This window comes from Anas platyrhynchos, chromosome 1 (assembly GCF_047663525.1).
Source record: "Anas platyrhynchos isolate ZD024472 breed Pekin duck chromosome 1, IASCAAS_PekinDuck_T2T, whole genome shotgun sequence".
NCBI classification, from domain to species: Eukaryota; Metazoa; Chordata; class Aves; order Anseriformes; family Anatidae; genus Anas; species Anas platyrhynchos.
In genome coordinates, this window is record NC_092587.1 from 94,146,900 (window position 1) to 94,161,448 (window position 14,549).

Genomic DNA, 14,549 nt, shown 5'->3' on the forward strand with positions numbered 1-14,549 from the left:
TTACTTTTTATTTTTTAAGATTATTCTAAGGTTTAGCAGAGATCTTAATGGTTCGAATGAGTACACAATTCTGTCCAAAAATATTACCATATATAGCAAAATTATAATTTGTCCCCATTGTTATGAACGTAGTAGAAGCTCTCTGTGGCCTTCTTTCTCTGAAGGTCACATAAATGCGGATAGGTTTATGATCCATCCACACACTCACCTTTTTGCCTGATGAAGTAGTTGAAAATGCAGATGATGGATGTGCAAAGTTGTGTGTAGTTGATACCGTATGCAGCCTTTTCAGCATACAAACACACATACCTATTTTATAGCCTTACAGCACATGCTTGTATCTGCAAACTGCATAAATCTTGACAGTTTTGGTTTATAATGAGTTTGTTTCATGAATTAATTTTCAGGGGCTTTCATCCATAGTTTCACAAAGATTGTTTCTGGAAAGCTGAAGAGAAAACCGTATACCTTGTGAAAATTAAGTTTTTGCCTAAATTGACTCTGACAGAGACAAAAGGATGGTATAGTCACAGTTGTAGAAGGATTGGATGTCAGACCATGATGTAGGATGTGTGTGTGCAGTATAACTTGTATTAGATCTGTCCATTTATTCAAGAATTGCCTGAGTCCACTTGGCTATGGGAAGTTGTTGCTTTGGTATTCTTTAAGGGTTTTTTAGATTTCTTTCTGCTTTGCATAAAATAAGGACTTTCTCTGGATTTGGGGAATATGAAACATTTTGTTAACAAAAGTTATCCCATTTCCTTTCCCCGTGGATCTGTCAAAAGAAACTGCACCTCTTTCAGATGGTTCCTAAAATGCAGTGGTATGAAGATGAAATCAGATGTCAGCAGCCATCAGGGAATTTAGTAGAAGTGAATCTAGTTCTCACTTATGTCTTTAAATGTCAGCTTGCGTTTTTCTGAGTGCAAGTGTTTTTTCGGTCTGTCCGTTCATCTTTCTACATGTTTTGCTTTCCTTATTAAGACTTCCAACTGAGGCACATGCCATTTTTCCTTTAGCTTGCATGACTTGTCAGACAGAGCTTTCTAGCAGCTCATTTAGAGCAATATTCTTGCACCAGCAATGCAGCTTGTACTGGAAGGAGAGAAGGATGCTGGGAGCAAAGACCTCCATGTATGTGTAGGAAGCAGAAAAAAGCAAGGGGTGAGTGAGAACTGAGGATGCAGGGAAAGTGTCTGCATAGTTTAATGGCACGCAGATTGCCTTTTCTAGGGAATTTTCTAGAGTATTAATGTTTGGGTGCTGTGGGAGTTAGTTCACTGAAGAATTTTACTTTATCAGATGTTTGTGATACATATGTCATCCATCTTGTGAGAGGGATCTACCCCTTCATTAAAAGCAATATTTTGGGATTTAAACCGGAATGCAAGTGGTTGCATCATGCAGACTAAAGTTCCCTCTTGTCGTCTTCTCTTTCTGGTTCTTGTCCCTAGTCCTCCAAGACAGAAACAGAAGTGAAGTTTCTGCTGTTGATTTTCTGCAGAAATCAATACTTTGATCTGTAACGGGCTCTTCTGTCAATTTTATTTTATTTTTTGTGTGTGTGAATGCAATGTATCAGTTTAAGAGTTTAGAGTCAAGCATTTTAGACTAATTTTGTGGAAGAAGAGTTTGTTCCCATGTGATGTTATTTAGTTCCTTCTGTGTTTGTTTATGATGTGCTAAGCTGTGGAAGATCTCAGTTGTGGAATAAGGTCTTGCTTTGTATTTTGCGGATGGTAGTACCAGCAGCTTTCGAGAATGGTAACTTTTTCAGTTACCATTCAAGAGGAGTCTCAGGTGCTAGCAGTTTTGTAATTTGTGAATTCTTTTGAGGACAAGGGTTTTTGTTTTGCCTCTTGCTTGTGCTGTAGCAGTGTGAGAGCGAAAAGAAAAGGTGTTCATGTTACTGATGGCCTTGACTGGCAGCCAGTACAAAAAGTCCTGACTTGCTACCAGGTTGCAGAGGACAAGTACATTGTTGTAACTTCCTACTCTGGAGATGCAGGTAAGTTCTAGGGAACATGTATTACATGTTTTAGTAATTTGATTAAATCAATAACAGGGAAATTTTCATCACTTCCATTGCAGAAAGTCTGCCTTACAAAGGATTTTCTGCTGATGGACTGATGTATTGGTGCTTAGTGCCATATGCTAACGTGGTAGCTCTGCTTTTTGAGTAGAAATTTCTGGTTGGAGTAGGAGCTGTTACCAGTCATTTAAAAATAGTAATAATGTTCCTCTCCCACCAACAGCTCTGGGAGCCTGGTAATAGCTTATGGCATTTGGTTAAAATTATTAGCAGAAGTATATGGAACTCAATACAAAAATATCTCATAGATCAAGGATATTTATTGTTACAGTTTGCTATACAAATCTTATCTTTTCATCCTGTCCAGGATTTTAAGTATATGCAAACTGATTTTAAAAAGAATCTCTTAAAAGACCATGAAATATGGATATTTTGTCATAAAGTAATTTTTATTACATTAGAACCTGCAGTGCGAAGCAGTGTGTTGCTGTAGCAGAGCAGTCAATAGCAGCAAATGTGAATTGAAGGAACCACTGTCAAGTCTTGGAAACCAAATTTTATTTTACTGGAAATTAAAAAAAGTCGTACCATTCCCAAAGAAAGTATTAAGTATTAAAATAATTCAGTTTAATTCAAATGAAAGCTGCAGATCAGATCAGTGTATTGATATCGAGTTCTTTATGATTTATGGTTCTGGAATGAATGTGAAATTAACTTAATAGTCATTGATCTCGTACTGTAATGTATTGACAATGTGCAACGTGATATCTGTCTTCTAGATTTTGACTGCTTTCTTATTGCTCTTAAAGGTTATTCCTTCTAACATGAGGTTTTTATTTCTTAATGTGAAAAGAGAAGTGAGCATTCTGGCCTCGCTCTCCTTACTGTTGTGAACAATTCGTTTGGCTTCGCTGGCATTAGGTGATTTGGTCTGGACTATTTTCCTTCTAATTTTTATCTGAGAAATTAAGTCTTTATCAAATGCCTTGCTTCAGAAGTCTGCATAGCAAAATTAGACTTTTTCAATGATTATATGTATAAAAGTCTCACCATGTATGCAGAGGTAAAATCTGGGTGATAAATTCCTCTGCCTGGATCATTTTACTTGCTCTATATTCACTGATCTATTTCCATTAAGTTTATTGCTTTCATTTCATGGCTCTGAATAGTTTCAAATAGCTTCTTTGAAAAATCATCAAATCACATAAATGTGTTTTATTTTATAAACTTTGCAATTTAAATTGCAATATAGGCTGCAGTTAGACATCACAACAGTGTTCAGTTTAATGTTAGTTTTTCATAAAAATACCTCTAGCTATTTGGTGCTTGTAGGCATAGGAAAACTGCTGTTACATACTGTTCAGAGCTTTTTTGGTATTCCCCTGATCCATTCAGATCTGTTTTAAGGGCTGGCTGCAAGGAATAGCCATATAAATGCCTCTCCAGTGTCACTTCCATAGTGAAGGAGAAAAAAAACACAATATTGGCTGTCATATTGTCACATATTGTACAAAATCCTTTTGGGGTTGGATTTTCTTCTTAAAAATAATGGGCATTTCAGACCACGTAATAGTTTCAGGTGAGATGTAGACATATGGTGTGCATTGAGGAAAAAGTCAAATTTATCAAGTTTAGATTCATAGTACTTCTGATCATGGCAACTTAGTTTTAAGAGACAGAGGGTGATATTCCATATTTTAAGCCTGGTCTAATTCTAGTTTCTAGCAGTAGAGTGTAGTAAAATGAGTATTTCTTGAGGGAAGAGAAGGAACTGTTACTGTTGTACACTAGTAACTTGCAGTGGCGTTGATTTAACAGCTCTAATCTGAATCAATTCAGTATAACACAGAGTGGTTCTTATATAGGTTCTACTATGGGTTGGTGTATGGGGCTTGGTTTCATTCTGTGAACTCCTAGCATGGAGTCTTCTGGTAGTGTTGAAGTAAATCCATTTAGGATATCAAAGTCATGAGAACAGAATGTGTTTGTGACTGACAGGTAATTTGCAATGAGCTTTTCCAGGGCTGCAGCATAATTTCAATAGCAGCTATAATCATAGTGTCTGAAGGGTTTTGAATATGTGTGTGTGCTTTAGTGATTTTTTTTTTCTTCTTTGTTGATTTAAATATTAATAGGAAATTCTTTTGGTGCAAGTCTGATCTCAATTATTCTACCTTTTACCATAACATTACTCAGTTGATTTCAGAGGAACAGCTCTTATATGCTGTAGTTACACTGGTGTTTAAGCAGTTCTAGTTTTGTTTGGTTTTCTTCTATTTTAACCCATGCTTTCCTTGTTGTAAGAGAACAAATGATTATTTTAGAATATTGTTAATAAAATCACATTTTCTTCTCAGGCAGTCACTACACAGAAGTGAACAAATCTATTTAGAATCCTGACTTAATAAAGCTGTGCTGTTGATACAGCACTTCATTGTGTTAGGCTAATTTTACAGGTTTCTTGCAACTAAGAAAAAATTCTTTAATTTTCTGTTAATGTAGTTTGACACATTCTAAACTACAAGATAGTCTTTTGTTATCACTTTCAAGGAGTAAATTGGATACCAGTAAAGAGCTTAAGGTAGGCATTTGTGTTTAAAATTAACTAGTAATTCAAGGATGCTTCACCGGAATCATTAAATAAATTTAGTAGGGTATTGGACCTACACATGCAGAAACTTGTGTGAGATATATCTTTAGGCAACCTCAAGAATGTAAAAGGGTAACTTGCAGCAAAACTCATGTATTTGAGCTTCTGTGACCAAATATAAGCATTTGTCTATATTATTATATAGAGTGTACCACAGAGTTGGAATACTGCGGTCCCTGGAATCTGGGGACAGGAAAAATAAGTTCTGAGATTCAAAATATACCACAAATGCTTTAGCATGTGTAAGCTTAGCTGGAATTCTCTCAAAGCAGAGCTTCAATTCACGCAATGCAAATGTTGGACTTCGATGGAATTATCCCAGCAAAAATCTGAAAGAAGTAGCAAAAATTAAATGTTCCAGTGGATGAGGGACTCATTTTAGGAAGAAAAAATGTGTTTTATTGTAGAGGATTGAGGATTGCTGTTCAGTATTACGTAACACCTTGCAATTGTTTGCAATTTCACTATTCATTTGTGAAACGTGATCTGTACACTGTGTAACCACGATATGTTTATGGCTGATATATTTATCAGCTGTCATAACGACACAACACATTTTAGAGTTTTAGCATTTTATTGCATGTATTTGACTTAAAATGCTTATTCATCTACTTTCATGGTCAAGTAACTGTATATCATACATCAGAGGAAAACAGAAAAAGGGATCATCTTTGGTGTTGTCTTTTATGACTTGCAGCTTGACACTAAAATAATTTTCTTGTCATTTTTGAATTTGCATGAGCATAAAGAATGAACATGACCCTCCATACAAGGTTTTTGTAGGATCAAAGTAGTTAACATTGTATTTCAATCACATCCATAGCTGTTAAAGCTTGTATCATGAAAAATTCGAAGACAATATTCAACAAGGGAGGACTGTGGTGTGATAAGAGAGGACAGGATATTAAAGGAGATTATATATCCAAAAAAAGAGATATTTACTATACTCAGAAGCTGCAGCACGGATGTAGAATAATGAAAATGGGAAATTAACCTGGAAACGACTTGCAGATAAAAAAAAAATAATAATAAAATAAAACAAAAAATAGAGACAATTGAAGGTCAAACAGTGACAAATTTTGCATGTGAGTGAGAGATGGGGCTTTGTCAGTTTCTCTGGTTTTCTCTTGCTCTCTGAACTTACTGCCCATGGGTCTCAAATGCCGAGACAAATGTCCCTAGTTCTCTCCTAAAGCATTCTTTAGATGTATTTGTGTCTGTGGCCATGGTAGAGGCAACAGCGCAATGCAGAGTTGGATGCACAGTCTCCCAGGCTTTCCCAGAAAACTGAAGTGCAGGCTGTTTTAAGATCATGAAATAGCCCCCAGTTCTATTTTTTTGGGGCAGTTTGTCTGTTTCTTACCATCAGCCAGCCACACCTCTGCACCCTAAATTTTACATACTTTGCTTTGGGTAACTGACACAGCATTTCACAGCATCACGGAATTTGTCTCAGAGTTTGTCCTAAATACCCGATACTTCATTGTCCTGTTGTTTTTAGCCTTCATGCGTGAACGCAATGAACAGGATTGTATTTTCCTCTATAAATACTGGTTTACTCAAAGCAGACGTTTTATGATAAAGAATTTGAGGGCATAGCACTGACAAGATGTGAAGTAAAGCCTCTTGAAAGGAGCAGTGTTTGGAGAAAAACTGAGTTGTGTGGGGGAAAAATACTCCAGTAGTATTGGTGCCACCACAGCTGACTAACTGAATGTGTTTGTTTTGGTGAAATGTCCTGACAGTAGTCAGTGTCACTTATGTAAGGTGACTGACATGTTATAGTGGAGCTCAGAGTATAATTTGTTGTATTAAATGTTTTTATGGTAAGATTTCATTAGTTCCTAAACAATATCGGGATGTAATAAAATAGGGAGAAAATATTTGTAGGTAATTCTAGTACTAAAAATGAGCGCTGGGAGAGCTGTAAGACACAGCATTAGGTTGAAAGAGAACAGGTGGATCAGAAGCAGAAGTACTTTTTAAGGATTGGTACAAAGGCTCGTTACTTTCCCCTCAAAAAGTAAGTCTAGAATATGTCTTCAGCTTATCTTTGCATCCCTCTCCTCTTATCTGATCTGAGAAAGTACACAAAGAGAATTCTATAGATAGAAAAGAGTTCAAATAGGGCTGTAGCTGGGTACCCCAGCTTTGTAGGATTCCCCACAGGTTGGAGGGGAGATTTCAAGCAAGCAGCAAACCTATTCCCCTGAGGACTAACCTCTGGTAGTTCTGCCTCGCTACTGCAGCAATGTGTGTAAACTGAGCAGATATTGCAATAGTATCTACATATTCAATAGTCCTCTTTAATGCTTTTAAAGCTTGCTATTGTGGGCTTCTTAGAGAGAAGTTAATAGGCCTGTAAGAATTGTGGTCAGGGGGTGCTTTTTATAGTATTAGACTGCTTTGTAGCTTTTTTATAGGAATAGGTATTTTCATTTCAGACCTTCTAACTAGCTATCACACACAGGAGCAAACTAAACCCGGCTAAACTGGGAAAATTATAGACATAAAAGGATATTTTTCCATCCCCTAGATGAGCAGGCTTGGATCCCACAAGTACATATTCTAATACTTTGTTCAACCTAATTTTAAAATTCCAGCTAATGGGGTTTCCTCTGGGAGATCTTCTTGCAGTCTGCTTTATACGTCTCCCTGTTATGAATTATTTGCTAATAATCAGTCTTTTATTTCTTAATGGGATTTCTTTTAAATGAGTACTTTTTGAATTTTACCCTAGTGAATCATAAGAAATAGTTCCTTTTGTATTTGTTTGCTCTTTAATTAGCTGTTGCGTGATCATTATGGTTTTGCTCTGTTTAGCAAAAATAGATAGCTTTCTAACTCAGTCTACCTGATATTTTTTTTCCCTTTGGTTCTCTCCCAGCAGGGATCCCCTTCTGTTAACAGACAAAAGCAAATTCACTGGTCAGTTTTGAACTGATGGAAGTGTAGTTATCATTTGAGGGAGTAGTATCATTTTGAGGATTCAATTGTATCCAAAATGTTTGAAAAATTATTGTTCTTTTTGGAAGTAACAGTTCACTAATGATGCATTCGTTGCTTGCATCCTGTTTGTACATAAAACTGAACTTCCACCAAATTCTGATAATTTGGAAGTAATTAAAAGGAGGAAAAAACATTTTATAAAGTAAGTAGGAAGTGCTAGGCACTATCACTTGAGGGGAAAATATTTGTTTTCATATTTTGACATCATCAAAGGAAATCATCCTTGCACGGGAGATGTAAGAACCCTTCTAAGTCTGGGTTTTCACAGCGTGGTTGTATCCAACTCCAGATCACTTGAATTAGTGAACAAAAGGAAGTTTCATGAAATGTTTTTCATAAACATTTTAATTAATATCCATTATAAACTCAACCTTGCATTTCTAAAATATGTGACTCTACATAAACCAGATTAAGCCAAATTAAGATTTAAATAACCAATTTCAAAATACATGTTACTACAGTGGTCCATGTCAACCTGTAATGCTTTCATTTTATGGAACTTGTATTTTTCATTAGTTTCACTGCTTTAAAATCACAGCATGGCAAAGAAAAAAGATCATTTTAAGAGCATTCATTTTTTGTGTCATTTCAATCATTTCACAGATTTTTCCGCATTACATTGCACAGCTTTTAAAAATTAATATTTGTTCTTCTGCTTTATTAGATTCTAGTTTCTACTTGCATTTCAATTGCAAATTTTGTGTATGGTGGCAGGAAGGTAAACTTTGTTTTTCCTTCTCCAGTTGATGAAACTTAGTAAGCTCCAACTTGAAACCCGGCAGTTTGTTTTGTCTCTTGTCAAGCTTGAGAGCTGTTCAGACAGTGTGAACTTCATCCACTAATATCTTATGACTACCTGATTTTAATAGGAGAGCTATTTGTAAATAATGCTTTGAAAAAAGGAGCTATCTGAAAGGCAGATGGAAGGCATATTTTTCTGTTTGTTTTGCATTTTCTATTAATACCTTAAACTTTGTTACTGAATGTATTTTTTTCTTTTAGTTAGCATTTCTCTACTTTGATATTTTTCTGCTGTTTAGAATCAGGAAAATGCATAAGTGCATCTGTAGTGTAAACAACTTTAGAACATAGCTGGGCTGGTTCTTGCATGTCTTGTGCTGTTTATTCAACAGTGGAGTCTTTATCCTCCCTGAGAGGTCTGTGTATTCATACCTGAGTGGAGGAATTCATAGATGGTTCTCCCTGAGTAAGCGATACATCTGATTTCTGCATGGATGGCTTTGGCTGTTACATATTTTTAGTCATCTCTATAGAAGTGAAACATCTGTACTGTGTTCCCAAACTGGAATGGTCTTTCTGAATTATCAGTGATATGTACACTTCTCAGTTTCTGGTATGACTCGTGTTTCTTCTCCTGGTAGGAAACCTTTAGGGTGGGTTTTCTTTCAGCTTTGCTGGTTTGAAACATACAACTTTAATGCTTAAAGTGCTACACCAAGCTGGAATGTACATTCAGCACAATGAGTGAAAGGAGGCAAAAAAGTTCTACAAAAACCTTCCACGCCTTAATCACACACTTCTTTGGATCCATTGAAATTAATGATTTTGTTATCTATAAAGTTAAATATATACTTCTGAATTTGCAGGGCCAAGTGTGTCATCAATCTTTTTTTGTTTGTTTGAAACATTGGTGTTAGGATAGTTCTCTTTCTTTCTCCATAAAGGGTAATAGAGAAAGTTCTAGGGTCAGAAAGAGGTTTAGTTTTGGAGCATCAGAGCTGACTTCAAGATTGCAGAGGAAGGAATGTGCTTTGCCTAGTACCTCATTCCTTAGCCTTACCATTAGGTTGCATGTGCTGACCTTGTCTCTGAAGTTTTTCCTATTATTATACTTTTTGGGTTGTGAAATTGAAAGGATTTTTTTTTTTTTTAAAAAAAGAAGGAAAAGGAGGAATCCTATTGGCATTTCATTAGAAATATTTAAAGCATCAGAAAGCTACTTGTAGAAAGGTTAAATGTTGGCATTGTATTAAAAAAAAAAAAAAAAAAAAAAAGTAATCTTGAACTAATTTGAAGTCCACAATCAGTCCAGATCACAGGTGGCAAGATAGACTGGCCCAGGCCTTGAGGTAAATTATGCATAATTATTCATAACTGCTATTTTTGGCTTGCTTGCATTTGTCCTAGACCTCTGCCTGAGGAAACAATTTGAAATAATTAGTGTGCGAGTGCCCTGACAATGATGAATGAATCAAATGCATCTGGTGCCAAACATGGATCTTGATAAGAAGCAGATAACTTCGGCAACTGTGGATTTTTTGTTTTTAAATCTCTGTGACTGGGAACAGTTTGTTCATTTTATTAGGCTGACATGCTCAAGGTAGAAAATTACCACTCACTGTGCCCTGATCAAAGTGCAGCGAGGAATTCTAGCATTGCAAACACGAAACAGTTCTGCAGACTGTGTGTGCAAATATTCAGTGCAAAGAGAATGAAGGGAATATGAAGGCGGAATGTTTTGAGCACACAGGGCAGAGAAGCCGAATGTTAATGTTCCAACAGCAAAATGCACTGCTTATCTTACACAGGTTGCAGGCCCGTTTTACATAAATATTTAGCAGCGTAAATACAGCTGTATGCCATTACTCAGGGAGAAGTAAAAGCAGAAACAAAAAGATTCCAGTCTGATTTGCACGTAGTAACTTAGTTAACAACGCTTCGAGAGTCTTCAGGATTGTTTGTTTCTTTTTCTGGCTTGAGTGCTTCATTTCTCGTCTAGGTAATCGGCTTTACATGCTTGTAGATGAGGATGAATATGAGGCTCTTTTAAAATGAAAGTGTTTAATGAAGAGGGGAAACAACACGTTTCAATTAGTGTACCCAAGATAGCTCATTTTTATCTTGTTGGACAAGTGAGAACTCTTAGTAGGTTTTCATTTGCAAAATAAATTGAATAAACCAAGAGGAGGGCACAAAGCAGCATTCAGACCAATGACTCACTGCCTGAACTATGGCTGGGTGGTCTTCCTGTGGAGACCATCTTCTGGACCCTACCCTGAAGGTGTAATGCTGGCAGTAAAGGTCTCTGAAATAAGTGCATCAGTAAAGAAAGGGTTTTGAGGCCAAATTGCTAGTTAAAAATTTGACAGAACTGATATGTTAGGAGGTGAGCTGTTTTTTTTTCCTCTCTTGTCTCTAGGTATTTCAGGTAAAGCTGTTATATTGAGGATTTAAATTTTCCAGCTTGTCAGCTACTGCTGCATGTCCTCTGTTTTAAAGGAATTTCTTGGTGATGATTAGGCATTTGATTGCTTTCTAAATGTCGTGCTGACTCAAATAGGAAGAGTTTGGTGAGTCTTCTACTTCTGTCTGCAATTAGTGATGTTCCAGTGATGATAATACGGATGTTTCCCCAGGAACTTACACCTGCGTAGATCGTGGCCAGAACAGAACTGCAGTGTGCTGTGGATGCCTTAGGCTGAGTGTGGCCACATTAAGGGATTCAAAGAAACGTTGGGCCTAGCTAAGCAAAATAATCCCAAAGGTTGACTGGTTGCTTGTTCTTTAATCTCAGTGCTCCTGGGATCTGCTTTGTGGTGTTTAGTAGTGTGGGAGGTGACTAAGGAAAGCAAATATTGAGAGTTCAGAGCTCCTAACAGATTTGTTGGAAGGTTTAAACAACAACAAAAGTAGGCCCAAATATGAAGTGCTGACTCGCTGCATAAGCATCATTTGCTTTGTACACTCAGTGAGGCAAAATGTTAAATAGGTATGAATCATTTTGTATCCTTTTGCCTGCCAGAGATCCTGGAAGCAAAACTCATCACAGTCCGGAGGCTACCGGATGAATACCTGAGCAAGGACTTTGAGATGGCAGGCTGCTGAGAGCCTATTTTCAGTGTCTTCATTTTGGACTCTGCCTATCCTTGGGGCTGGTAAGCCCCTGACCCTGCTCAGGCTCTGTCTCTCTGCAGTCTTGGCTTCCTTCAGAGGAGAGATCCCAAGGTGTGTCAAGGTGGATGCTCTATATCCTCCATATCAAATGCAGGGACATCTTGGCCTGCAGCCAGAATGGGGAACATGACTTTTGATTGCGCTGCAAGCTGGCACTCCCTACAAGTACCTGAATCCAGACCAGATCTTACTGTTCAGCGTGGTTTTGCACTCTACAGGATAGCAAAGGTCCTGGGGGAAAAATGTATAATCACCTAATTAGGCTGTATCATAATGCATATGCACAGCAGAGCAGAGTTAGATTTCCATGTCTCGAGGAGCATGCAGTTGATTGGCATTTCAGTGGCTCTGTGAAGAACGAGAGGAAATGATGCTATTCTCTTAATTTCTGTCTTTTAAGGATTGGTAGAGATATTTTTGCTCAATAAACATTAGTAGCTTTTATGCAGAGTTAATAGCTGGAATCAGCCTATTATGTGTCTTCTATACTGTCCAGATCTTTTGATGCTTGGCAAGCCAAGCATCTTGTCTCATCCATGCTTCCCAGGACCACCAGGCATTATGGGGTTGATGGAGCAAGGATACTGTTTCTTGGTAGGCGAAAGTGTTACCTCATGGTGCAGTAATTTACAAAAGATTATGCTCAGAGCACTGGATGAATGGTTCTTCAAACTAAAAGGAATAAGAAAAAAACAGGTTATGGACACTTCTAAGTTGTTTAAGCTGTTTATAATCACAAAGTTTATGTATGTTTTTACCCTTTTGAAAACCTTGCCACATGTTGCAAAATGCTAATGCCTGCCTCTGTTCACTCAACTGTACTTTCTTACGTGCAATGGCTTAAAACGTAATGAAATTCAGGCTTTTGTCAGAGTTACTGAATTACACCTGGACAATTAAACTTGGCAGCTTGGTATGCAAGTGGCAGAAAAAAGCCATTTTTATTTTCTACAGATTCATCTTCTATTCCTTGCTTGCCCGCGGCTGTCCTGTGGTGTCTGTCTCTCCTTCATATGAGTGCCATTACTCTAGTATCCATTGCTATTCGTTCTGTAGAGTTTCAAATTGGTTCCCATATACACTAGCTCCTCACTTCAAACTTGTCTTCCTTCACAAACACCAGTGGGCATTGGACAGACCTCTTCTGTTGGACTTTCGACCAAAAACTGTGTGAATGTGTGTGCTCACACTAAAGGGATGGCTGGCGAAGCGTGCAGCTGTCCAGTCACACTGTAGCCTTACCCTTCAAAAGGGACTTTGTTTTTCCTTCCTTTACCTGTCCATTGGATTTCACAAAACCTATAGACATCCTTTTAGACACCAGTCTTCTAAAATGTAGTTGAAATTGGCCAAGAGATTCCAAAGTTAATGAGGGCAGTGTAGATTGGGGTTGGCATAATTATGTAAGCCTTGTTTCTTGGGGAACCAGATTACAACACCTTTATTTCTGTCCTTTGCAGAGGAAGTCATGTGTGAAGAGCTGAATCCTGTCTACTAGTCTGTGAACTCAGAGTTCTCCGAAGTGTGTTATGTCTGATTCCACAAGTGTCAATTCGTGTGCAGATCTGACTTGAACTGAAAGATCTGTGAAATCACTTCATGTAGTTTCTTATTCCCTAAATGCCTGATGAGGTTCTTGTAGGATGTGTACAATGTAGGAGTTAGGTGTAGTATATTGTGCTTCTAGAATGTCACCTCTCTAGGCTCACTAGCCTTTTTCTTGAGCTTGGATGACATGCAAATATCTTGTGAAAAAGCCTAAAAGCACTTTACAATGGATATGTTCTTTGGAGGCATTCTTGGGGAAATGTGTACCTTCTGGAGCAAACTCTGCTGCAAGCCTTTGTAGGGTTTTCCTGATCTATATTATGTGTGTAGGGATATCTGTCAAGCATGCAATTTGTCTGTCGTGTCCCAGGGATGGCTTGGGAATTTAGGAAGTTCAGATTTGTTTTCTTCCTGGTGCCTTTCTTTTATAACAGTTCACTTCTACTGTTGTTCATCCCAGCTAGGAAAAAAGACCATTGAGGAGCCTTTTGATTCTAAGTAGGTATGTTCCTCATTCAGATTCCTCTGGGCACCTCTTCAGAGCCAGCTTACCTGACACAGTACAACCTGAGTCTTGGTGCATATTTCTTTTTAATTTGTCAATGGGTCAAAATCATGAAAATTGAGATTTCTCAGCTGATGATTAATAAGATGAATTGATAGTTCTGTCAATTGAAGCATGAAAATGGTATTGGGAATGCCTGCTGTCCTGAGTAATGTATTTGCAGGTGGAAGCCTGGCAGGTTCAATGTCATGGTGTCCCAAGGTACATGCAGGCATCCGTGGAAACAGAATTAACTGTTGAAAATGATCAGAAGGGAACTCTGAGTGTGTGAGGTGAGGGCTGCCATGCAGAGTCGTAATAGACCTACTGTAAAATAATGTTTTTTGTTTTTTTTTTTTATAGGTGTTTTTTACACTTAAAAAGAATTAAATATCAATTATTCTTTTTTTTGTTTTCCTTATGCAAGAAGTGAAATTGGACGTATTTGACAGCTTAGAACTTCTTTATAGCCCTAATTTGCTTTCTGGAGGGGAAAACTAAACCCTAAGTCTGGGAGAAATTACTATTTCTCTTGCAGCCACTTAAAAAAAATCAGTTTAATAAAAGTGGGGATTATTAGCAGACTTAAGCAAATAATTTAGTCCTCAAAGGCTATACAGTGGTCCTGAAACTGACTGGATTTTTATATAGTCATAGAAGCAAGAGTAATTGATTTGTTGACTTGTAAAGTTGCTCTCCCTAACTTGCATCTATAAGCAGTATTTCACGTGGTTTTATTTTGCTATGGGCAAATATTTTGGTGTAGACATCCATGTAATTTGAAGCTACTAGATATTTTTTTATCATACAGTGTACTCATTTCCCAAAAAGCAAAATGCAGAGGATAA

At 37.4% G+C, this 14,549-nt stretch overlaps 1 protein-coding gene across 5 annotated transcripts in view; it reads left to right on the forward strand.

Moving 5' to 3' along the window:
• EPHA3 (EPH receptor A3) overlaps window positions 1-14,549 on the forward strand; it is a 226,650-nt gene that overhangs the window by 40,213 nt on the left and 171,888 nt on the right. Inside the window, exon 1 of one of the 5 annotated variants that reach the window (XM_021271137.4) lies at window positions 1,897-2,011. The exons of the other annotated variants lie outside the window; for them this stretch is intronic. Coding sequence (XP_021126812.1) covers window positions 2,006-2,011 — 6 coding nt within the window. The 5' untranslated portion in view covers window positions 1,897-2,005. Of the gene's footprint in view, window positions 1-1,896; window positions 2,012-14,549 lie in introns of those variants that run through there. 5 annotated transcript variants of the gene reach the window in all.